At 36.0% G+C, this 27018-nt stretch overlaps 1 protein-coding gene across 2 annotated transcripts in view; it reads right to left on the reverse strand.

Annotated features, from left to right (window-relative positions):
* Positions 1 to 27018, reverse strand: part of USP34 (ubiquitin specific peptidase 34) — a 158509-nt gene that overhangs the window by 19636 nt on the left and 111855 nt on the right. For both annotated transcript variants that reach the window (XM_081336055.1, XM_081336054.1), the window contains exons 40-66: positions 25776 to 25831; positions 25556 to 25676; positions 24234 to 24417; positions 22278 to 22441; positions 21256 to 21321; positions 18620 to 18766; positions 18482 to 18538; positions 18278 to 18355; positions 17658 to 17752; positions 17309 to 17481; positions 15955 to 16108; positions 15522 to 15600; positions 14888 to 14941; positions 14696 to 14791; positions 13535 to 13599; positions 13354 to 13429; positions 13214 to 13261; positions 10984 to 11049; positions 10329 to 10409; positions 8957 to 9042; positions 8362 to 8530; positions 8114 to 8188; positions 7499 to 7650; positions 3203 to 3251; positions 3007 to 3111; positions 2861 to 2905; positions 411 to 515 (exon numbers count right to left, since the gene is read on the reverse strand). In XM_081336055.1, coding sequence (XP_081192181.1) covers positions 411 to 515; positions 2861 to 2905; positions 3007 to 3111; positions 3203 to 3251; positions 7499 to 7650; positions 8114 to 8188; positions 8362 to 8530; positions 8957 to 9042; positions 10329 to 10409; positions 10984 to 11049; positions 13214 to 13261; positions 13354 to 13429; positions 13535 to 13599; positions 14696 to 14791; positions 14888 to 14941; positions 15522 to 15600; positions 15955 to 16108; positions 17309 to 17481; positions 17658 to 17752; positions 18278 to 18355; positions 18482 to 18538; positions 18620 to 18766; positions 21256 to 21321; positions 22278 to 22441; positions 24234 to 24417; positions 25556 to 25676; positions 25776 to 25831 — 2646 coding nt within the window. The remainder of the gene's footprint in view (positions 1 to 410; positions 516 to 2860; positions 2906 to 3006; positions 3112 to 3202; positions 3252 to 7498; positions 7651 to 8113; positions 8189 to 8361; positions 8531 to 8956; positions 9043 to 10328; positions 10410 to 10983; positions 11050 to 13213; positions 13262 to 13353; positions 13430 to 13534; positions 13600 to 14695; positions 14792 to 14887; positions 14942 to 15521; positions 15601 to 15954; positions 16109 to 17308; positions 17482 to 17657; positions 17753 to 18277; positions 18356 to 18481; positions 18539 to 18619; positions 18767 to 21255; positions 21322 to 22277; positions 22442 to 24233; positions 24418 to 25555; positions 25677 to 25775; positions 25832 to 27018) is intronic.

Below are 27018 nucleotides of genomic sequence, written 5' to 3' on the forward strand. Positions count from 1 at the left end.
GGCAAATCTAAATAGGCAGGCTGAATCTTTTACTACAGAGGCCCCAACCCTCGGTCTGCAAACCGGTAAGGAACTGGGTTGTGAAGTGGTGGGTGAGCATGCGAAGCTTCATTTGTGCATACATGGGATCAAGGTTGCATGTGCAAAACCATGTCCCTTCCCCCCACTGGTCCATGGAGCAAGAAAAGTTGGGGACTGCTGTTTTACTAGTTTTATTTACTAAGTGTAGCAAAAAAGGCTGCCAAAGGTACTATATTCTCTGTCAGACAATAACTCTTATTTCTACAGTCTAGGAGTGTAAAAATAAGTCTAATAATCTTTATAGCATAGACATTATACTGGTTATTTTTTTCTCAATATAATGGAGATATGACAAATCTTTGAGTGTATTTAATGTAGGCATCCTTTACCTCCCATATCCTTTGGAGAATATATGATGCAAATGGTGGCATTCCTGGAGGTCCACCAGCAAATTCCATAAGCATAGTTAACAACTTGAAAAAAGGATTGGCTGCCTGAAGTTGAAAACAAGAAGAAAAAACTTATGTATATCATATAAGGAATCCATAAATAGCGGGGGTTTTTAAAAAAATGCAAGTCATAACTGATTTTATTCAATTACTAACATGCTCATTTAAAGCACATACTCTAAATACACATATATACCAATCACCTTTTTTTTTGTTCTAAGTGAAGTTTGTGGTTCTACTGTTTATTAAGTCTAACTTTTTGGATTGCATTTAATAACATATGTGAATATTGTTTATTCACATACGATGCTATCATTAAATGCAATCCAAAAAGTAAAGACTTAAACAAAGCCCTTTGCTTAACTCTCAGAAGAATGTGAGCAGCCTCATCACCAGAGCTTCTTATTGTTTATAATCTATACCTCACCACAGATAAGTTAGAATTTTTAATATGTTTATCTTAGGCAAATCTTAAAGCTGGAAACCTCCCAAAATATCCAAGAATATGGGTCAGAAGCAGGTATAGCATGGTCATTACCAAGACATTAACCTGTCCAGATGAGGAATTTATCCTAAACCTTTAACCCAGATTGTGGAATTAGCAATAAATCTTAATGTCAAGATTCACCTTTGGATTTACAAGGCAAATCATTTTAAACCAATTCAAGTATTTGTCAGTGATCTTTAATCAATTTGTGATCATGAATCATCAGACTGATATCTTTTCAGTTGATGTTATGACTGTGTATACTGAAGATAATTATAGGCAACAGATAATTTTGAACTGGCATTCTGATGAAAAAGCCAAAAAGTGCCTACAAGGAAATGAAGATCAGAGAAGTCTGGTAGATCCTAAAGACTGAATCCACTTCAAGACAACCATTTCTTACACAGAAGAAAAAGTATATTCGATTGCTGTCTGAATCCCTGATTCTATTTATTGATGTAACAATGTCTGGCCTTTGAATATTTTCTTATAACAATATATTTGTTAATTTGGCCAGTGTCCACTCTAACCATGGATCTACAGGGCTTCATACAGAGAAAAAAAGGTAAAGGTTTTCCTGTCAGTTTTCCTCTAGGGCATGGTGCTCTTCTCCATTTCTTGGCCGAGGGAACCAGCATTGTCCAATTTCCATAATCATGTGGCCAGCATGGCTATACATCAAAGGTGCACGGAACACTGTTACCAGCCCACTGAAGTGGTACCTATTAATCTTCTTGCATCTGCATGCTTTCAAAATGGTAGATGGACAGGAGCTGGGGCAAGTAAAGGGGATTCACCCCATTGTGTGGAGCTTGGGTCTCGAATCCGGGCTGTCAGCTCTCCGCTGACAAGCTCAGCATCTTTAACTGCTGAGTCATTGTACCCAAAGAGAACAATATATCACTTTAACAACTACCTGATCTTTTGAACTAGTTTCAACACCTTATAAAATACAGCATAATAAATAGAACACTGGAGTTATCTTGCATGGCACATTTGTAGTATTATTAATGTGCTACATTTATATCTTATTTTTCTCCATTAATTCAATGCAACATACATACAGATTTCCCTTCATTCACCCTTCAACCATCCTGTGAGAGGCTGATGCAACAGAAAGGTTGAGCCAAGTTATCCAGTTTTTTTTAATGGGTGAACTTGAACTGAATTATCCCAATCATAGTCAGGCATCTTAATCAACAACCACATTAGTTCTCTGAATGGCAACATGGTCAAATATTTAGGAGAATCTAATAATGTCAAGTCTAGACAAAAATCCAGATCATATGACCTCTGCCTTCCTGAGCAAAGGGAGTATTATTATTGAACTGTTGGATGTCCAGTTAAAATGGTGAATAGATTTTCACTGAAACTAATGAATAGTTGTACAGTAGTGCTTAAAAGTTTGTGAACCCTTCTAAGTTTCGTGTGTGTGTGTGTGTGTGTGTGTGTGTGTGTGTGTGTGCATGTGCATAAATATGATCAAATAAATAAGATCCATTTTTGCACAAATATAACATATTCACAAAGCTGCATATAGGGTGCTATCCAAGGACTGCTGAATTAGTGTATCTCATGCAGTTCTGACTACCAAGACTAAGGGAAGTGTAGCCTTAATGCTTGTACTGTACCCCTTTCTATTTGGCCAGAGCCACGGATTTAATTACTTGTATGGCAGCATGCTTATCTAATGACTTAGTTCAGTAAAGAATAATTGCCTCAGTTATGTGAATTGTGACAGAGGAAAGTGCAGGTATAGCACAGTGGGACCATAAAATAATGCAGGATCATATTTCACTACAAGGTCATTATATTGGGGACAAATAACAACTTGAAGAATGTTGAATATGACAATCAAACAATTTAATATATGGTAGCAAAATACTGTACTTTTAGATCATACCTCAGGAGTCAACTTGGCTATAGATGTGAAAAGCATGGATACAATCTGTAAGAGAGGAAAAAATCCTTTCATCATATGCAACTCTAATGAAAATATTCCAGTTAGGCTCTTGGAGTGGATATAACTAATAACAGCTAGTAACTTACATGTTCTGCAAGTCTGTTGTTATATCGACAAAGACTGAAAATAAGATTGCAGGTCTGCCTAATATTGATTCCATCTCGAATATGTTGGAATAAGAAAGGAAAACCCTGGAATAAATTCAATGTGTTACTGTAGCAGATATCTTAAAAGTACATGTTTTAAAACTATTAATTGTTGTTTTTCATGTCCAGTTATTACCTTGCCTCCAGTTAATGCTGCCATGTCATTTTGGGATAAAGTCAAGTGCCTAAAACACATATAAAGAATGGACCAATTTATTTCATTAATCAACCGTGGATGGAAACTAATCAAGGAGAGAAGCAACCTAGAACTAAGGAGAAACTTCCTGACAGTTAGAACAATTAACCAGTGGAACAACCTGCCTCCAGAAGCTGTGAATGCTCCAACACTGCAAGTTTTTAAGAAGAGACTGGACAGCCATTTGCCTGAAATGGTATAGGGTTTCCTGCCTGAGCAGGGGGTTGGACTAGATGACCTCCAAGGTCCCTTCCAACTTTATTATTATTATTATTATTATTATTATTATTATTATTATTATTATTATTATTATTATTATTATTATTATTATTATTATTAATCAACAACCAATTAGTAAAAACAAAATTGCTTTCCTGAATTGTAAAACCACACTTTTAGGAAATCAGCCAGGTTGACAAATGCTAGGAAGCCATATTATTAAGGTACACTGAATCTCCTTTAATTAGGAACAAGGAACAAACAAAAAAATAGGGCTTTTCTTTTCATAATTCTGGACCAAAATCACGAAACAAAATCAATGTGAATTGATTTTAATGGCAAAAATATGGAAAATGTGGGCTACAATCAAGCAACTGTTTTTGCTCTTTGAATGTTTTATATATGGCTGACAGCTTCAATTTAGAATGTTGACAGATGAATGATTAGCAGTCCTACTGCTAGTCAAATAGTATTGACATACAGTGCATTCAAAAAGTATTCAGAGCCCTTTCACTTTTATCAGTTTTGTTATGCTGCAGCCTGATTCTAGTTATTGAAATTATTTTTTTCTTATTGATCTATACTTAATACCCCATAATGACAAAGTGAAAACAGAATTTTAGAAATATCTGTAAATTTATGAAAAAGAAAAAACTGAAATATCACATTGGCATAAGTATTCAGACCCTTTGGAACAACACTTGAAATTTAGCTCAGGTACCTCTCATTTCTCTTGATCATTGCTGACATGTTTCTACACCTTGATTGGAATTGACCTGTGGTAAATTAAATTGATTGGACATAATTTGGAAAGGCACAGACCTCTCTATAGAAGGCCTCAAAGCTGACAATGCATACTGTACCAGAGCAAAAGCTATGAGATTAAAGAAACTGCCTGCAGAGATCATAAACAGGATTATTGCAAAGCGCAGATCTAGGGAATGCTACAATAATATTTATGCTGACTGAAGGTTCCTAAGAGTATAATGGCTTCCATATTTCTCAAATGGAAGAAGTCTTCGGAGAAGGGCGGGATATAAATGGAATTTTTTTAAAAAAAAGTCTGCCATAACCAGGACTCTTCCAAGACCTGATGACCCGGTCAAACTGAGCAATTGGGGGAGAAGGGCCTTAGTAAGAGAGGTGGCCAAGATACCGATGGTCCATCTGACTGAGCTCTAGACATGCCGTGTGGAGATGGAACAGAGTTCCAGAAGGACAAGCATCACTGCAGCCCTCCATTCATCTGGGCTTTATAGCAGAGTGGCTAGACAGAAGCCTCTCCTCAGTGCAAAACACATGAAAGCCCTCTTGGAATTTGCAGAAAAGCACCTGATTCTCAGATTGTGAAACCAAGATTGAACTGTTTGGCCTCAGTTCTAAATGTTATGCCTGGAGGAAACCAGACACCACTCATCGCCTGCCCAGTATCATCCCAACAGTGAAGCATGGTGGTGGCAGCATCATGCTGTGGGAGTGTTTTTCAGCAGCATGGACTGGGAGACTGATCAAGGTTGAAGAAAAGCTGAATGGAGCAAAGTACAGGGATATCCTCAATGAAAACCAGTTCCACAGCGCTCAGGACCTCAGACTGGGCCGAAGGTTCACTTTCCAACATGACAACGATCCTAGGATCACAGTCAAGACAACACAGGAGTGGCTTAGGGACAGCTCTGCAAATGTTTTAGAGTGGCCTGGCCAGAGCCCTGACTTGAACCGTATTGAACATCTCTGGAGGGACCTGAAAATGGCTGTCCACCAATGGTCGCCATCTCACCTGATTAAGCCTGAGATGATTTGCAAGGAAGAATGGCAGAAAATCCCACAATCCAGGTGTGCAAAGCTTGTCACATCATTCCCAACAAGACTCGAGGCTGTAATTGCTGCCAAAGGTGCTTCAACAGAGTACTGAGTGAAGGGGCTGATACTTATGCCAGCATGTGATATTTCATTTTTTCTTTTTTCATAAGTTTACAGACATTCCTAAAATTCTGTTTTCACTTTGTCATTAAGGGATACTGAGTGTAGATCAATGAGGAAAAAAGAGAACTTTAACAACTGTAGAATCAGGCTGCAGCATAACAAAATTGACAAAAGTGAAGGGTGTCTGAATACTTTCTGAATGCAGTTTATATTCACCATATAGGTTGAATAAATAAGGGGAAAGGATACAGCCTTGTACGCTTCTACTGGCCAGGCCCTAATGCAACAGAGGAACATTTGTATCACCATGCTTTATAGTTATATCTGATTCTTGTGAAACATGCTCCCTTTGGTTTTCAACAGACATGTTATCTGGTACCATTCCAAATTATTCCATCTTTGCCATATTTGTTCGGATCACATTGTTCCAGAAATACTGGTCTTTATCTAGGTGTTCATGAATAAATTTTGGGTCTTGACCTGGTATTCTTGCTGGCAGTTGAGGTTTCCTCCTGGCACACCTTTCATATAGATTTAATTTCTGCATCTTCTTTCTAATAGTAGAATGGACACTTTGACCTCAGTAGTGGTAAGAGCTACTGGAAACTCACATAATGAAATTCTGAAATTTATAGAGACTTCTTTCACCATATTGTGTGAATGCTCTCTGACTGAATATGCTGGGACAGTGTGACTTGAGCTAACTGGAAGTTGTTTGAACTAGAGTGGCCCAGCCAGAGCCCTGACTTGAACCCTATTGAACATCTCTAGAGGGACCTAAAAATGGCTGTCTACTGACAGTCGCCATCTGCATTTGTAAGGAAGAATGGCAGAAAATCCTGTTCCAGATGTGCAAAGCTTGTTGTGTCATACCCAAAAATTCTTGAGGCTGTAATTGCTGCCAAAGGTGCTTCAACAAAGTACTGAGTGAAGGGTCTGAATGCCAATGTGATATTTCAGTTTTTTCTTTTTCATAAATTTATAGACATTTCTATAATTCTGTTTTCACTTTGTCATTATGGGGTACTGAGGGTAGGTCTGAATACTTTCTGAATACTTCTGAATGAGGAAGAATACTTGATAATATACAGTAAACCATTAAATCTATTTTGTATAGCTTAGGACCCCAAATACTCCAGAATCACTCCTGTGAATTGGGTGATATCATGAAGAATGCCTTCTAACAAACATGTTGCTTTTCAAGCTAGGTGCCTTGGCCATCAGATTGAAAAAACTAATTCTGGAGATGGCCAGATGGCACAATTAATGGATCAGATTTTTGCTTCATTAATCAATAATGACTGGCAGTAGTTCCCTTGAGATTTTTGATGGACGTCTTTCACCAGCTTATTTGGAGATGGCAAGAACTGAACCTGAGATCTTTTGGATATGAATCATAAGACGTACTAGTCATCTGAGGCCCTGTCTACTTAGCATGTATAGTTACTAAACTCTCTGATTTTGCACTGGTTCAGATATGTAACATCAAATAATCTCTACCACTCTGAGACTGTATTCTACTTTTTCATCAGCATAAACAAACTTAATAAAGGAAAAATGTTAGAGATGTCCAATGTGTAGTATCTCAAAGGACATATATGTATGTATAAGCCCATCCATGTTTCAATCAATCCTCAAATTTTGAATCAAAATACTATGAAGTGTGCCACCTGTGAATAAGCTCATCAGCTTAACAAGAGATGGGTTTATCCATGAGTGAATAAAGGATATATAGGTACTTGTAAGAAGTATTACTATATGTTTTCATTAATAAGCTGAACCCAATTTTAGATATATGTTGGCATCTGAAATTCTTGGCTTATAGGCAAGTATATAAGATATATGTAAAACCTTAAGCTAATCAGATAAAGGCCTTGACAGTAAGTTTTCTAGATTGGCTTGTGCTATCAAATAATATAAAAGGTATTAAAAACCAGAATAGGTTTTTGCAGATTTTCTTCTTTCTTTTCTTGCTTCTTTTACTCTTTGAACTTTGTTAGCTTTTGATGTTTATAAAACTTTTAATAAAAAACATAAAAAACAGATGAATACATGCAATACATAAACAATCTGGTATATGTGAATACTCCTTACCTCTCTGATCGAGACTGTTCTACCAGAAGAGCTATCAGAGCAATCATCTTTTCAAGTGCAGCAGGCCTATATTTTTCTTCCGCTAAAGAAAGAATGTCTTCCTCTTCCTCCTCCTCTTCTCCTTCTTCTTCTGATAGTACCTCAACTTGTGGCTGACAAAAAAAGCAAAACAAAATATTAATCTCCATCTCTCTCTCACATACTACACATCTCTGCAAAAGGACTTTTTACTAAATGAGTAAGGACAAATATTTCTCTCTCTCTCTCTCTCTCTCTCTCTCTCTCTCTCTCTCTCTGTGTGTGTGTGTGTGTGTGTGTGTGTGTGTGTTTATGAGTGTTTAATCATGCTAAGCTTTAGAACTGCAATAAATAATCCCAAATCTAGCTTCATAATCAAAATGTAGTTTAAAGATCTACTAGGAATAATACTGTAGAGATAATCTGTTTGGAGAAACTCAGAACAGAAGTAGAGCAAGGATTATGATAAATTTGTTAAAGACAATTTTTTGCAGAAAAAAGATGAGAGTAGTCATGAAGTATATCCTTGAAAGACTGGGACTGATCCACTAAAGTGCCAATGAGAAATTAGGCTATAAAAGATTACTCCAGACTTACGTTTTCAGGACCTTTAGTTCCCATATAGAAATGAACCATGGTTGAAATTGCTTGCAGAGAAAGCAAAAACTGGCTCTGCAAATAATTGAATATGAAATATGTAAGTAACAACTGTTTATATTCTGCCCTCTTCTCAAAACTGATTTTTGTAATAAACATAGAAATGCAAAGATTAAATAACAAAAATGGCACTCAAGCTTAGTAATGAATAATAAATGTAACAGCAGAATTCATGCAGAATCACTCACCTCCTCTTCTCCCATTTTGGCAAATTCATAAAGAAAGGCAAAGTATTCTGTGAGATGTTTACTGTGAGGTTTAACACCATGTTCCATAATTGACAACAGAGTCTTCACAAAACGAGTCACACATGACCGACTACCAATATCTTCCACAGGACCATCCATGTCATCTGAACTGAAAATACATTTCATTGTTCATCAGTGCATATTGAAGTCACTGAAGGCAAACAGATCCAAAATCAATCTGAAAAGTTGTTCCAACTTCCTACATTATGCAAAGTACACTATATTTAGGATTGCATCTGAAATGGTTAACAGTGCTTACTTTATATGCAGTAGTTATACGTGCATGAATAAACTCTTCTTAGTTACATGACTTAGCTGAAAAATAATAACACTGAAAAGGCATACCATAATGCTTTAAGAGAAATTGTTTATAATTTACTGTACTGCAGTTTATTTTCTGATCACACAGTAACAGAAAATGTTATCTGATATAAAAGACCAATGTAAATGCTCCCCAATATAACTGTATAATACTGGCATATGATAAATTAATTTTACAAAATAAATATTTGAAATAGATGGAATTAAAATGTACCAGTCTTCTAGTCCTGGCTGTAGGTAGAGATGAGCATGGACTGGCCTTAGCCGCTGAATCACATGGATGCACAAACGCTGAAACATCTGTAAAGTCATAAGCTTTAAGGTTAGATGTCACAGACATATTTGCTTTCACAAACCTTTAGAAACACAATGATCATGGATTATTTTACTGAAAAGTTCATCACTGAATTAGTGGTATTTTGCCTTTGTATTACACACTTAATATATTTTATGCAGAATATATCTTAAATCATTTAATCATAGAACCTTAAAGATTAGAAAAGACTTTCAAGATACTTTTGTTCAGGCCCCCTTACTCAATGCAGGAATTTATTATTGTAGCAACCTTGACAAACAGCCATGCAGAGTCTCTCAGAACATTTCCACTGAATACAAGTCCACTACATTTTAACATAGTCATTTTCTTTGTGGAACAGCTCTTATTAGAATTATTTCTCCTGATGTACAAACATAATTTATTTTTATTTAATTTAAACACATTGGTTTTTTATATTATCTTCAGAAATAACTCTGAAAAACACATTGTCTTCTTCGTGATGGCTTTTCAGATATTTAAAGACACCTATTGTGTGTTCTTGCAGCCTACACAAACCCAATACTTCCAACCATTTCTCACATTTTTAAAGCCCCTTATCATCTTGACTACTCTTTTACATAGATTCCAGTTTTTCAATATTGTTTATAAAATGTGGTGCCCAAACAGAATGGAACACTCTTAGGTATGGCCAAAACAAGATCGAGAAGAAGTATTACTACCACCTTTGGCCTCGGCACTATACTTCAATTCATGCAGATCAAGACTATATTTGCTTTTTTTGCAGCAACAGCACAAAAACTGTTAGAACTACATAGAAGAGTATAGTGTAACTTCTAAAGTATTCTACTTGCAACAATCCAAACTGAGGCAGTATTTACATATATAAAAATGCCTTTGGGCTCATTCCTCTGGCTGAATGGCAAACCGCTGCTGGGAAAGAAGTTCAGTTTTTTTAAAAAAAAAATTAGGCATAAGCTATTTGTAATGTGTAATGGGGCCTCTTATTCAAGTAAAAATGTACCTAAAGAAATCTTTGTGAATCTACTTTGGTATGCAGACTAAATTTCAAAGTCCACATGTACACTTAGACTTTGTTATATTGTTTATCAGAAATCCTTCTAAAAACTGCCATACTTTTTTTGAGCTGAAGACCTCAAAGAATGTGAAGTACACCTCAAATATGTGCAATAATATCAAGGGCACTGCAACCTAAGATGTTGGGTTTGATGGTTAAAATTCATTCTATGAATTTAAGAACCTAATCCTAAGCAATAACACTTTAAATGACACAGATTATGCTTTATCTTACCTGCCTTACAATCTGATTGGGGCATTTAATTAAAATCTGCATAGGCCACCAGTCATCATCAGCCATACGATCAAGAAACCACTTGGGGGAAAAAACATGTATTTAACATTTTAGCATGTATTCCTTAACAATTAAAGCATTTCCTATTCTACTAATCAGTGGTTAAATAACTTAAGTAAAGCTCCAAAAGTAATTCAGTAAATATTTGCATAGTTGGGAAGGAAAAAAAACAACTACTTTCCACAGCTTTTTGAAAAAAATGAAGGCCAAGGATGATAGTTGTCCTGTCTTCTAGGTTCATGACACCTAAATAAGTATAAGTATTCTAACAATGGAAAACGTTTGATGCTAGACAAATTATAACAAATCATGCTAACATTTGTGCACTTTTTCAGAACTCCTCTTGCATAAATAATAAATAGGAATCTTATAAAAGGTCAACATTATTCTTATAGATGGTTGCCTTACCTATGAATTAATTTAAAAAATCTTTTTAGGCAATCATGGTTTTATGAAACACTTTTTCTTATTTTATACAGCATGTCTTTAGCACTTTACCAAATCCATAAATTTATTCTTCCTAACTTAGGAAACACAAAAATGACAGGCTTTTGCTAACTAGCACATTTCACTGAATTCTTCATTTCTGCCTTACCTCACAAGCAGCTTGGCTGTTGTTAAATTGCTTAGTTAACAGTTCAATCCACTGAAGCATTGTAGGCTAAAGGAAGTAAACATTCAAACTGAAGCATATAATTTTTTCCTCAGTTATGTAACATTAAAAACAGTAAGTATGATACAGTTATGGTTTCAGCAGCCCCTCCCATGTTCCATAGGCGAACAGAATGATTTGGTTTGAACTTTAAAAAGTCTTTGTCTTGCATATTCAATTCATCTGGTTTAAAGACGACATATCACATTTATTGTAATGATATCTTAATTTACATAAGGGTTAATTTGTTAAAGTTAAGATATCCTGTCCTAGGCCAAGGAAATCAAATTGTCCATACAGGTAGTCCTTGTTTAGAAACCACAATTGGGACTGGCAGTTGCTAAGTGGAATATTGGGGACCTCCCAGAGTTTGTTATCAGGTGGGCAGTTATATAAATGTTTTAAATAACTAAATATATATCACTTAATTGCAACTGGGCTTACATTTTTACTTCAGCTTTCTTTTTTCCAATTTCCTTACCTTTCAGAATGCTCTTCTCAGTGCTAGATAATTAGTTAGAACAGAATTAATGTATGTATTCATATTTACTGGAGAAGAGATTTAAAGAGTGTAAGCAGGCGTATGAGGAATACACATCAGAAAAATGTGCTGGCAATTCTGCTTACCTATTGTAGTTGGGGCTGCAAGGAGGAGGAAGAGAAAAACAAAAGCCAGGCACAAAAGAGATTGAAGAAAAAAAGATTACAGGAGAGTAAATAGGTATACAATGGGAAATACACTGGCTGTCTGCTTAGCATGCTTGCAGCTAGTAGCCCCGAGAGCTGTAAGTAAACAGCTGGCACCAATGTATTCTTGCCAATGTGTATTCCCATTGTGTGATTACTCCCTTGTAAATTCCTTCTTCTCCAATCATTCCAGTCTGAGATGGGGAGTGGGGGAATGAGTAAAGCATAGGACAATGCATACTATCTGACTGGCCAGGTAGTCCTTGGATTACAACGGCAATTAGACCAGAATCTCCATTGGCAAAGCAATGCAGTCATAAAGATGTCATATGACCACATTGCTTAGCACATCAATCCTGACAGTCCCAGTTGTCATCGTAACCGAGAGATCATGTGGGCCATTAAGAGAAGACCTCATGTGATCAGAGTACTAGACAAACAGGCTGGTGTGTCAGAACTTTGGGAGAGTGGGTGTTCCGGTTGGTGGGCTGGTGGGGGCCAAGGGTGGGCAATGTGGAGAATACAGGGGATGTACTACGAACTAGCAATTAGTACTAGCACTTAGTGTTGTATACTGCTTCGCAGTGCTTTATAGCACTCTCTAAATGGTTTACAGAGTTAGCATATTGACCTCGACAATCTGGTCCTCATTTTACTGACTTCAGAAGGATGGAAGGCTGAGTCAACCTTGAGCTGGTCAGGACTGAACTACTGGCAGTGGCCAGAATCAGCCTGCAATGCTGCATTCTAATCACTGAGCCACTATTACAAGATGCCTGGGATCTCATACTCCATAGTGGGGCTCCTTAGAAGAAAAGGTAACGTGAGTGACTTATGGGAATAACTTGAAATTTTTGCTTGTGGAAAACTGCCAATGAAGGTTACAAATGGTGATCATGGATTGCTGTGGTGTTGTAATCGTGAGCTGGGTACCCAAACTCCTAGAACACAATCACATGACCAATGGACAGTATGACAGCCACAATTCTGAGAACCAGTTGGTAAGCTCCCTTCATTCAGTGCCATCATAACTATACAAAAGTGTAAACATATGCCTTGGTCACAAAGTTATTTTTTCTACACCTTCATAATTTTGAATGGTTGCTACACAAAGAAGATGCTAAGCAAGGTCTACCTGTATTAGCTCAAACGTTCGTTTAGATCAGGGGTCCCCAACCTCAGGCCGCGGCCTGCTACAGGGCCATAGCCTATTTAGAACAGGGCCATGCAACAGCCACCATGCATGTGCAGCTTGACTTGCGTGAGTCCGCTGCTCAAACGACTCAGTTCCCCTCCCCCCCAATCAGGCCACCAAGCTGCCAAGCTTGGGACTGCTGATTTAGACAATGAAATAATCTAGTTTGAAAAGAACTGAAATTTCATTATAATTTTTGCTTTATATTTCAGTCAGTGAAGCAAAGGATTTTTGTTTATCTTAATCAATGTTAGAAATATACACTATGTTATAGGAAATCCAAGCACATACCTTTTCTTTTGAATGGATAAATGTTTCAAGGACAAAAGAAGTGCTTAACTGTAAAACAATAATTGATAGTCACAGACTATCCTGAACAAGTGCTAAAACATTGTGTTTTTTTAAAGCAATCTGACAGTAAGATACTCTACCTTGGCTGTCATCAGAGAAACTGCTTTGGGATCTGGTAATGTGCTGGGGATGCTACTACACAACTGCCACATAAATCTAGGGCAAACACATGCACAAGTACTTGTTTTTACACCCATTTTTTAAAAACTGGATTTAAAAACTTTGAGTTTATTTATTAATATAAATTTATGTAAACCTTACCCAAAATATGTATGCTCAAAAATATTCTTATCCTGAAGGAACTGCATGTTATCATGCCATATCCACTGATGAAAAAAAATGAGAAAAATCAGGTAACGCCATTTACTATATTCAGAGATGGATGAAAAATAAATTACTGGCTCATGTAAGAACTTCTTAACCTATATAAATTGATTAACTGAATGAATAAATATTTGTGGTGAGATGGGCAGCAAACAAATTTAATAAATACAATAAAAAGTTAACCTTGCTATTTAAATGTAACATAATTCAAAATTAGTCATTATATAAAATGCTACTTGTGTTTTCTCTCATGGAAACTTCACTTAAATAATAAAAAGCATCCTAAGTAAGTAAACTAAACAATGTTCCCTATATCCTATTCCAAACTGTTTGGGAGTGCTCCTACTACTCTGAAATCAATGACAGTTTATTAAACTTATATGCTACCTGATTCTCAGTGACTCAGAGCAATCACCAAAGAAATTACAATAAAATCAATAAATGTTTAACGTTTTGTTAACACTGAATGCTTTTAATCTTGTTTTATATCGTTGTAAGCTGCCCAGTCATTTGACGGTGAGATGGGCAGCATATTAATTAATGACAGATAGCAATAGCAATACTACTTAGCCTTATATACCGCTTCATAATGCTTTACAGCTCTAAGCAGTTTAGAGTCAGCATATTGTCCCCAATAATCTGTGTCCTCATTTTACCAACCTTGGAAGGATGAAGGCTGAGTCAACCTTGAGCCGTTCTGAATAAAACTGCTGGAGTGAATGGATTAGATAGATAGATAGATAGATAGATAGATAGATAGATAGATAGATAGATAGATAGATAGATAGATAGATAGATAGATAGATAGATAGATAGATGATGGAAGACTGATGAAATGAGGGGTCTCATTCTCCCTCGCTAAAGGCCTTAGCTTATCTTAGAATCCAAGGTACAGTGCATCCAGAAAGTATTCAGACCCCCTTCACTTTTGTCAATTTTGTTATGCTGCAGCTTGATTCTACAGTTACTGAAATTCATTTTTTCTCGTTAATCTACACTCAGTACTCCATAATGATAAAGTGAAAACAGAATTTTAGAAATGTATGTAAATTTGTGTTGTTTGAAGTATAATGACTTATAATTCTAGGAGGCACATACTTCTAGTAATTCAGAAGAAACATCAAATGTATAATCTTTGCCATTTTCTTCTTCTGGCTCCATTCGTTTATAGAAGAGCATGTATGCACTGTGAGTCTGAGAGAAGAAAAACAAAAAGCCAACACTTCATTGAAATCAAAAAAGGAAGACTGAAAGATGATATTGTCTAAATTAACATATAAAATTAGGTACCTTTTCAAAAGAGAAATCCATAAATTTATCGGTGACAGAGTCATAGGTTTTCGTCTGGGGAAAAAAATATATTAGAAGGAATACATTTTCTTTGTAATGTTACTTTTTGATAACTGTACAAATTTCAACGCTACTTCAACATTATATATAACAAATTTAATTTGAATGGGTGTATAATTTTCTACAATTTAGTTCTGAATACAATAGGATGGTAATTATCTATTGTGTAAAACTATCACGCATACAATTATAATTACAAGTGGTTGCAACAATAATATATGGAAATGTAATTACCGTAACTGAATAATAGATAATTATTATTAGAGTCAATGAATAGATGAATATATTTTAAGTGTGTATTCCATAGTCTTTGAAAGCTTCATTGCTTCCTACTTGTGTAGATTTTTTTAAAAATTTGCAGCCTTTTTTTTCTTCTTCATTTCCCCCCCCCCTCCTTTCCCTTCTTTCTTTTGTTCCCCAGGATGGAATCATATTGTCAAGCCAGAGGTTTTCTGACCTAGTTGCTGATTATAGTGGATAAATGTGCAGTGAAATGGCAAGGTGAGGTAACATTAACAGGAACTGCAACAACACATGTTCCTTTTTAATAGTATTAAAAAATATTACAACTCACTGTCATTTCTCCACCAAAACATTCAGAAGCCAACTGAGCAGAATCAAATGGCTTTACTTCAGCATCATTGAAGAGATACCTAAAAATGCAAAAACATTGAGTCTTCAGTTGATTCATACAAGACTAAAATATTTACTGCCCTGAAGATAAATGAAAGTGAAATTCAGTGAAGTTCTTAATTTTGCTATAATATTACAGAAAATTCAAGCAAAGTAAATACAATCCCAACTACTAGTAAGATGAAATATTCAGCAAATGCTATTAAAGCTGGGACAGAATAAATGCTTGTAATCTTAAGTAATGTTGGTGACTAATTTTGCAGACATAATAAGTTTATCCAGCAACAAAAACAAACCTCTCATTTTCTGAGATACAACAATGACAAATTATACTCTACCACTAATCAAGTATTTACTAAACATTCATAACTTACCACTTGTTGTTTTTGTAAGCATGGGGATTAACAATATCTCGGATAAAACTGTAATAATGTCCCCCATCAGCAGTTCCTGTATGGACGGTTACACCTATCAAATCATACTCATAACTCCTAGTCTCCTTTGAATTAGTGCCATCGTCCTTGAAACCTAAAATAATATTTTACAAAACTTAGTATCTTATTGTCTCAGCCCCTAGAAAAGGTAAGGCTTATTTTACAATGTATTTTGGAAAAAGACTTTAAATATACTATTATTAAGGCGCAGTTCTTGAGTGAGGACTTTCCAGCCTATCTGCAAGATTTGTCATTTCCGTTTATCTCCCAGATATGATTTATCGCCTTATCTTATTTCTGGGTTGTTAAGCAAGCACTACTAGTACTTATACCATCACAACCATTTAACCATAGGAAAAGCTAAAGTGAAGTAATGTTAAAAAGCTAGTCCCTGACTTGTAACCATTCTTTTAGTGACGAAAGTTACAATGGCACTAAGAAGAGTGATTATCATTGTTTTTCACACTTATGACCATTGCACTTATGGTCATGTGATCAAAATTTGGATGCTTGGCAAAAGACATTTTGAGTGTTGTAGTGTCCAGGGGACATGTGATCACTTTTTGCAAACGTCTGATAAACAAAGTCAATGGGGAAGCCAAATTAACTTAATAACTGCAACAATTCACTTAACAAGGGTAGCAAGAAAGGTCATAAAATGAGGCAAAACTCACTTAGCTGTCTTGCTTAACAACAGAAATTTTGGACTCAATTGTGGTTGTAAGTTGAGGATTACCTGTACAATATACTGTGATATGACAAAAAAAAAAGATACAGCTGGTCCTCAAGTTAGGACTGTAATGGAGCCTGTCCATTAAGGTTGTAAGTTTCGATGGCCATAAAGGAGATCAGTCACATGACCAATCCAATTTTATGACTCTTTGTGGTGATTATTAAGCAAGTCATTAAGCAAATCATGGTACACTATGGGTCAATTTTGTAAAAAAACAAACAAACAAAAACAAAACACAACCAGATGCAAATGTGGTTTTCCACAAAACTGTCATAGAACGAGGTCATGTGATTGTGGGACACAGCAAACGATTCTAAATCCAGGTCAAGTGACAAGCATATTAAGTGTGGTCACATGATCATGGAGGGAGAGAGAGAGATGGTCGAGCTTCCCAATATCTATGTCAAAAGCTCAGAAAGCACCAGCTGTTTTAAATTAATACAACTTCTGCTTACCCCACCGTGACAATTGCCCAATATTATCCAAAAATGTCATGCAAATTGGTTAAAATGGTCAATAGATTTAGTAGAAAAAAACTGAAGATGAAGTAAAATCAAATACCTTCTTTTCTGTCATTTTTCCCCATGAGAAAATCTTCAGTATAAGGAGTCATATCCAAACGTAAAGGAAATGAGAAGTGTGTATTGACCTTTTCCTTCATCATAGTAACCATGTTAAAAGTGTATCTCATTGTATTAAAACTTAAGATTCGAGGTAATTTCTTAAAACATGCCCTAGAAACAGAAGAAAATATTCCTTTTATAATGACCTAAATAATAGTAATGCCTTATCCTACTTTCAAAGTATTATATATTTAGAGGATAAGAACACAGTATTTAGAAACATGACATATTTAATGTTTAGCAAATTAAACCAGAATAAACTCAAAGCTTTCTTTCCTCTGTTTTACCTTTTTTCGGCCCGTACTTTCTTTCCACAGTGTGAACAAGTATACATGTTATCACCTTCTAGGGTATCTTTAATTGTAACTTCATCAAGAGATTCCTATATATAATACATAAGGAAAGTTCATTTAAATTTAATTTATAATAATATATTATTAAAATTTATTTATTAAATAGGTGTTAACTAAAGTACTATTAAATTATTAATTTAAGGAGCCAAACATGAAGTTTCTAGGGGCAAAAAAATATCATAAAGCTGCTGACACAAACATACACAACTAAGTCTGCCACTGCTATGCAGTTTTTTTCCCTAAAAAGCAAAATCAGATATAGCTTGAAACTTGAGAATAGTTGAAAGTAGAGGGGGGAAATTACTGCTTGAAATTTTAGGGTGCTTTGGCCCTCATCACTGACAATACTGGCCTAGATGAAACAATGATCTGATTCAGAAGAAAATAACATTTTATGTTCCCAGGTGCTGGAAAGAGCACATCCAGAGATTCTGGATGTACCGCCATTCAAAACAAGTAATACCATTAAAGAGCATAACAATTTGATAAAATGCTATTTGAGAGATCTCAAATAGCCAAGAGATCTGCAATGTTATTGCTATGGTTCTACTTACATAAATATTCTTCATATCTGCTACTTGACATCTTACTGTATAGAATTCTTCAGCAGTTTGGCTAACATGTTCACAGTCCTAAATAATAATAGTCATAACAGACCAAACCAACAGTATCAATAGGAATTTGTAAATATAAAGCCAATACTAGCACTCCCCACTCCCCCTTTAAAAAAACAATGGACAGTAGAAGTATGAACTCACCAGAGAAACAACATTGTTTGTGATAATACCTCCAAATAAGCTTTTCACAGTATTTTTCTGTGGATGAATGAATTTATTTCAGTCAAAATAGGGGAAATTATTTCAAGCACATTAAAAAAAATATTTCTTTAGACTTACCAATTCTGGAGACATTTCCTCAATTTTTGTTATAAGATCTGTAAAAAATTCTGTCATGTCCTTTTGTTCACCAGTATTTAGTGGCTGTTTATCCATGGTGTAGGTTTTGCAGAATGGCCTTGGATTATATGCTTTGCATTCACTTTCCTTTGTTTAGAAGCCAGGAAAACAAGTTATTAATTGTTAAGAACATACAACAGGTGATTCATGTGTTTATCAAAATTTGTTAGTATGGCTAAGTCTGCTTATGAACTGCTTCTGACATGGATCCTTGTTTGCCATAGAAACAAAAAGGAACAGGAAGTTCAGTCTATAGTCTGTTTGGTAAAATAATTAGGATATTAACATAGTTCTCTTGGCTTACAGCTTTGGCATGTGAAAGTCCAATCAGCTACAGATAGAATGAGTTATTCTAACTGCTTAGCAAGATCTACTGATAGTAGAATCTATGTGAGAAATTGAAAATCATATACCCAGTATACTTGTTTGCTTATCAGAATCATTATAGGATAATAATAATAACAACAGTAGTAGTGATGATGATGATGATGGAAGGTACCTTGGAGGTCATCTAGTCCAACCCCCTGCTAAGGCAGGAAACCCTATACCAGACATGTCAAACTTGTGTGACATCATGCGACGTTGCACATCATCACGTGACATCGCACAACGTATCGGAGCTTCTTCACCATTGCCGGCAATGGGGTGGGTGCGGTTTCCTGGTATGCGTCTGGCATCACCAGTTTGACACCCCTGCCCTATACCATTTCAGACAAATGGCTGTCCAATTTCTTCTTAAAGACTTCCAGTGTTGGAGCATTCAGAGCTTCTGGAGGCAGATTGTTCCACTGATTAATTGTTTTCACTGGCAGGAAGTTTCTCCTTAGTTCTAGGTTACTTCTTCCTTTGGTTAGTTTCCATCCATTGCTTCTTGTCTTGCCTTCAGGTGCTTTGGAGAATAGCTTGTCTCCCTCTTCTTTGTGGCAGCCCGAGATATTGGAACACTGCTATCATGTCCCCCCTCATCCTTATCTTCATTAAACTAGACTTACCCAATTCCAGCAACCGTTCCTTATATGTTTTAGCCTCCAGTCCTCTAATCATCTTTGTATAGCCATTTCACTAAGAACTGCAGACCTTTAGTTTACTTTTTTTTCTTGCAAGTCTATTTCTTCTCTTTCTTTGTCTTATTTTTCTCATTTCCCTTTTCTTCCTCTTTGCCTTGCAGAAAGAGTTCTTCTTTTCTTTAACCAGCAGTAAGATCTTGCTTGCTGCCTTTCCTTCTCCTTGCCTAGCAAAGATCTCTCATAGAAGAGTTATCAGAATCCTCCTCTAATCTCTTTCCCAGTGCCAAAATCCTGGCCTGTTTTCTCTGACCAATCTGTATCTTCAAACTGCCAGAGACTGGGACAGTCTCAGAAGCAGAGCTTGCTACACAGCATAAGAGTGAGCGTGGGTAATTGGGTAATTGGGTTCTGCAAAGTGCAAGAGGCCATGGAGTGTTAGCTACTTAGGCTACCAACCAAGCCCAACTGTGGCTTGAGATCCATTGGGACTGGCTGATCTGAAATGAGCTGCTAGGCCACCAGCACATGTTCTCTTCCTGGAGTGTTTAATGAGCCCAGGCTGCATGTCAATGCAGCATTCAACACCCAGGTCTTGATGGACAGTATTTCAGCTTCTGTGAAATATGTTACGGGTTCCAAGTGAGATCCCTCTTTAAAAGAGCATAATTCTCTCTCCTCGAGTCTGCATTCTGCATATAAAGGTAAAGGTTGCCCCGCACATGCGTGCTAGTCGTTTCCGACTCTAGGGGCCGGTGCTCATCTCCGTTTCAAAGCCGAAGAGCCAGCGCTTGTCCGAGGACGTCTCCGTGGTCATATGGCCGGCATGACTAGACGCCAAAGGCGCACGGAACGCTGTTACCTTCCCACCGTAGTGGTCCCTATTTTTCTACTTGCATTTTTACGTGCTTTCGAACTGCTAGGTTGGCAGAAGCTGGGACAAGTAACAGGCGCTCACTCTGCTACGCGGCACTCGGGATTCGACCCGCCAAACTGCCGACCTTCTGATCGACAAGCTCAGCGTCCTAACCCACTGAGCCACCGCTTATATACCATATCTAATTTGCACAACTGGTTTTTTCTCAATGCTTATGTTGCAATACCAATGGTTGCCTCCATATGGGGGGAAAAAGGAATCTTCCAGTACTTGGAAAAGGGACAATTGCACAAATATTCTGCTTAGAGAAAGGGGTAGGGAAAATCAAAAGCAATTGCCATTCAAATTCTACAACTTCAGTCCAACAAGGTTTAACTTTAATTTTCTTTCTTTCTTTTTCTGCCTTGCAAGAAGACAACTTATGTAAAGAAAACAGAAATCAGCAAAACAGTCCAGATATGAGCATCTATGAACATTCAATATGGAAGCAAAGATGGAAACTGGATGAAGGTTTCCAATCCTGTCTATTTTTTCCCCCCAAAGAATCTGCCAAATAGTGGACATAAGGGAGAGCTCACTGAAGCTTGGATTACAGAAAGTCAATAAAAAGGTTTAAATACTAAGGTCATTAAGATATTTTTATCTGGTATAAATTATCATAAGGACATATCTTTGAAAAGATTTTTAAAACTTACCATTAAATGTGTGAACATTTTCTGAAGTTCTAAAAGAGTTGTCTTGTGTTTCATGTCCTCAGAATACTTTTTTTTAAAAAATAATATATGAAGGAAAAGGTTGAAATGGAAAGAAAACACAGGAAATTCGTTTTATGAAGTTAGTAAACAGTAATTTTTAAAAAATCTTTTATTACAAATGTTTAAAAGATTACAGCATTTTACAAGAAACCTACTTAAAACCATTCTAGAAAGTGTAATTATTTATTTAAGCAAATTTATATTGCTGCCCAACTCACTTTCAGTGACTCCGTGTAGTTTATAAGTATAAAACCTCAATAAAATAAGCAAACCACCACCACCACCACCCCTGGTGGTGATAACAATCAGACAAGCCACTTGATGGGCTCTGTATCACTCTGAAGTCCCCAGGCCGATTGGCAGAACCATCTCTTCAGGGCCTTTTTTAAAGTTTAAACAACAACAAAAAAAGTTTTAAAAACTTTTGAAGTTTAAAACTAACTTATGATATAGCTTTCCACTTAATTTATAATAAAACCCAATTAGGAGATTTACTATTTATTTTAAGGTGGGAAACTCTAAGAGTTTCAATGAAATTAAAAGTTAAAAACTGGAATTAAAAATACGTGAATTTTTCTTTTATTCAAAGAACAAACAAGACGTCCGTTTGCATAAAATATACTCACACTTTTATTCTTGCCTCCATATATTAACTAAATAACACTGGGATCAGCACCAGTCTGATAGTACTGTGTTCAAATGATCCAATTTTAAAATGGGGAAGTATGTGAACATAACAAATTGTCTTACTATATGTTAGGTTTTATATGTTTATCTTGCCCATAAATATTTTTCAGGTAGACAGACAGCTTTACCAGAATCTTCTTTATCAAGATGGCTATTTTGCAGGGAAAGCTTTGCTTAAAACTGTCATTCATTCAATAACCTGACATTTACTGATTTTATAGTGATATTAATTGAAATATTAAAATTTGTATCAAGTTCAAAGTGGAAGACCATACCTTTGCAGTAAAAATGGCTTGTCTGGCTTCTGGAATCATATATAATTGTTGAATAGTCGATGCTAAGTAACAAGTTGCTCCAAGGTTGGTTAATCCCACAAACCTGCATTCAGCTCTAACATCATCATGTGGCCAATAATCCCATTTATAAGGTGCATGAGAAGCTGAAATTATGACATTATGGTCATTTTATTTCTGAGTATATGTTAAAATAATTAATTATTTAATCTTCTGGGTGAATACAACCAGCAACCAGTTGAGTGCCTATTCTCCCTTCTCAGGCCCCACATTTTGTCATGTTCTCATGAAAGCATCTTGCTCTTCTTTGAAGGGATCATGAATTCATGAATAAACCACTCATATGCTACCTCTGGAACCTAAGTTCTAGCTCAAAAGCAATAAAGGGGTGTGTTTAAAAAAAGAAAACTAAAGTCTGCTTGTTTCCTAAAAAAGGGAAAAAAAATCCAGTTCTTTCCTGGAAAGAAACAAACCAGTGTAGCTTGGGTAGCAAACATTATACTATTTAATTTGCAGAGCAAGCCTAGTACAACACTACTATAAACATTTATATAGCCATTATTGCTATCAGAGGGAGCTGGATCTTGCTCAAAGACTAGCTTCTTTTGCAGTCTACTGGGTGGGGATTGTGATTTGAGGAAGCCCCATTCAGGTATTCTTCTCATTGCTATAGAAAACCTGAATATTTATTATATCAGAGCTATCTCTAAAAGTAACAAGATTCATTTTTCTCACCATGCACATATATACATAATCTAAATTAGACTGTGTTGTTTCTCTGTGTCATATACGTGGGTGTTGCATAATTCTGTATTTATTTTTGTCATATATATGTAGTGTATATTGGAGGTGGTGACCCTGTATGCAACGAAATTTCATTTTAATGTATGCCGATTAGTGTACATTGAAAGTGACAATATTATTCTATTTTATTCTATTTCTATTGTAAATCTGGAAATTAAAACAAAATCTTTTAAAATGTGTATGTTATCATAAGAATGATTCTCAACAACTGGGTTTAGTTCAGAACCAAATTATTATCAGTATTACGACTACCATAATTATTATTACCATTATTACCACTATGATCATCATCACCATAGCCACTACCAACAATTTTTTTCTTTTCTGCCCAGAAGAATGAAAAGCATAACTTCTCTACATAAAATGTAGAGTATAATTTCTATGTCCCAGTACTTAGGGAGGAAACATTTGTTAATGTTCAGAAAAAAAGAAAAACCTCATCTTTGATCTATTGCAATATGGCTATAAACTATTTTTCTCTCTTCGTTTGGCACTGGGAAATGATAAAAGGATGATGCCCCAAGATACTTGGAGAAATTAAAGTGGAACTCCTATCAGCTGCATTTCATTCATGGTCCACAGTAACTCCTACCTGCTTTAGCACATTCTATTATACATCAGTTTTATATCAAAATAAAGCAACTTGAATGGAGAAAAACATCTTTTGTCAATTCAAAACTAAGTGCAATATGATTTTGACATGTACTAAAGTGCATTAAAATATTTATGATGAATCTTAACTGCAAATAAACATGAAATATGAGAGCCATCAAAATGAATATCAATATTTTCTAATATTATGGTCAGAAAATCTTAAGAGAAGATCTCTCATGCTGGGACAATAGAGGGCAGCAACTTAACCATTTAAATATTCCTTGCTGCTGAAGTGCTTGCAAATACACTTTTTAATTAGAAACATTCACAGATGGGTAAGCTTTTTGTTTTTATTTATTAAATTTATATATCACCCATCTCCTGATAGGGCCACTCTTTTTACAAGGATACAATATCTTAATACATTTCTAAATCTAATCAACATCCTAACACATTTTTAACTTAAAGGAAAAATACCAAGAAACTAAAATTATCTGCTTACTTGTAGAATATTGGGAAATTTGAAAAAAATATACTTACACTGCATATGTTGTGCCATAACCCAGTTATGGAGGAGCCTGTAGTTTTCTACAGAACCTTTTACCATTTCTACCAATAAGTCATAAGCAGCAGCCCTTGAAGAATGTGACTTGCATTTTGGCTGTTGTCGATCTTTTAGACTTGGCAATAAGAACAGAAGGTTAAAAATATCTCTCAAGAATTCCTATAAAATAAGGGAAATATAAAAGTTGATGTCAACATTTACTTGGTGGAGTATTCTACACAGAACATAATATCAGAATCTGAAGATTCACTGTGGGCACTCATTTCCCCCCCCCCAAGACAGCAGTTTGTAATCAACTTTTCTCATCCCACCAAAGATTGGAAAACTGTGAGACACTAATTGTCACTAAGTCCTATAATAGTTCAGCACCAATTGGTACTTGGCTGAAAATGCTAAAACACCAGCTGGTAACAAAGTAAGCCAAACTAAGGTAGCTAATACTCCAGCCAAAAAGTTTACCCCACAATTTGTAGCTGAGATAACAGCAAGGATAGGGTTAACTAAGCTTTACTCCATAGAGTGTAAACAATTCAAGTCTGCCTCTAAAGGAGAAGAGGGAAAAGAAGGTTGTGAAAACTCATAGAAACTGCTGTTTGTTATTTAAATTTGTATCCATATTTAACCATTGAAGATAGTGAATTGACACAGAAACAAATATAAACTACAAAAAATTAAAATCTAATTAAACTATACAATTAGTGCTACAAGAGTTATATATCCAACTAAAAACACTTGGCTAAATAGAACGGCCTTAATTCATTTAATGAAGATGGAAAGAAAAAAGGCTAATCACAACAACTTAATTTTCTATTAATCCAATTAAGGTCCTGAAATGTATATAAAAAATAACAATTCTTAAATAAGGGGAAATTTGGGCATGCTCATAGAAAGAAGAAGCCCGAAGCTTCTATTTCTTCTATTTCTCACATTCATTTGCCGCTATGAATTATGTACACTGACAATACAATGATCTTGAGAAATTAATGCTGCCCTGAGTGGAATCAGTGTCATAATCACTGATTAATTAGGATTTTCAAAATTAACTATATGTACCTGAGGCTCAAACTATGCTTATCATGGAAACTGCTGCCATTTGCTTCACAGTCAAGTACTTTTCTCTTAATACAAAGTTTATGTGATCTTTCAAACTGCAATTTCGAGTAGAAATATTAAAAAAGAAGTAGTAAGAAAACATTCACATATATCTTACAACAGTATTCACACTTAAGGGAAAATGTAATAATAAGTATATATAAGATCAAGTACTACAATCTTGGTTTAGTTCTTTAGATCTTACCTGCCCTTCTCGGGAAAATTTAAAAGGTGGTTTATGTTTGATAACACTTGTTGCTAAACGCAGGAGACCTGTAAGGCCATCATCTTCAGTATTGCCATCTTGATGATCAAGAATTTCTCTGCTGTAAAAGACAAAAAGAATTTTCTGTTATAAAAATAATATTTTGATGAAAATTATTTAAACCAAATATCATAAAGAAATTAACAAGGTTAAGGCTTACCTTCGAATACAATCAGCCAAATGTCTTGCTAAGGCATCTAAATCAAGTAAAGTTGTCTAAGTTAAAAGAAACAAAACGAAATTGTAAATGCAAAGCAATTACTAAAAGATTGATTGTACTGAGAAACGTTTTAGAATATATTTTAATAAGTGATATACATCTGACTGGTGTTATCTAATGCAGACTTCCAACCTTTGATTTTATGATCAAATGTTCTATGTATACTTACATTATATGCCTTTACAGATAGTCCTCAACTTATGACCACAATTGGGACAAGCACCTTAGTTGAGCAAAGCAGTTGTTAAGCAAAATATCCATGTGACTGATTTGCTCAATGACTACAGTTCTGGTACTCCTGGTTGCAACTGTTATGTGATCTTTTTGGTTATTAAGAGGGTGGAATCCCAGGTAGAATATGGAGTATCTCAGGTAGATAGGGGAGACCCTAGGAGGCTCTGCTCAGGAGCTAATAATCATCTCTGCTAAAATCAAAGCAAGAGACAGTTTTCAGCGCCAGAGACACTTGCACACAGCCTGTGCTGGGCCTCCCACACACCTCTGCGGTAACTTGGTGTTTCTTACATTACCACTGCATCTCTGGTCTGGTGCCTGTCAAAATCCAAAAATGCAAAACTTCCACTGTGCTGGAACAAGTTTGCAAAAGTTCTCTCAGTTAAATCCACTAAGCAGATTCCTAGAGGAACTAATGTTCTCTAGGAATCTGCTTGATAATTTTAACCCTCAGGACACCAAGCAAAAGCCCATCGCCTCTAGGAACCTGCTGTTGTGATTCAGGGTCAGCCTGTGGGTTCGGCAGTTGGGTCGGACGACTCAGAGGAGGAGGGGGGTGTTGAAGAGCTTGCTGAGGGGGTTGGAGAGCTTGCTGATGAGAGCCCTCAGCCAGGCCCCTCCCACCTGGTCACGACAGAGACCCAGCTGTGTGAGCCTGACAAAATGACCCACAGCTGGCCCTGTTCAAGGACGCCCGACGCAGGAGGCAGTCAATCAGGAGTAAACAGAGGAAGGCAATGGGGCACCTCGGAAGGAGGCAGAGAGAAGCCACGCCCTGAACTGTATAAAAGGGGAATGCGTGGGAGGGCTGGTTTGCTGAAGGCAACCGCTTGAATAGTTCCTGTTTCATAGCTCCTGTTTCATGGTTGGTGTCTTGTTTTGCTCTGTTTTATGTTAATAAATTTGGCAGGCTTAATTCCAGCCTCTTGCCGTTTGTAAAGGGGTTGTC

The sequence above is a fragment of the Vipera berus genome (genome assembly GCF_964194415.1).
Source record: "Vipera berus genome assembly, chromosome: 1".
Lineage (NCBI taxonomy): Eukaryota > Metazoa > Chordata > Lepidosauria > Squamata > Viperidae > Vipera > Vipera berus.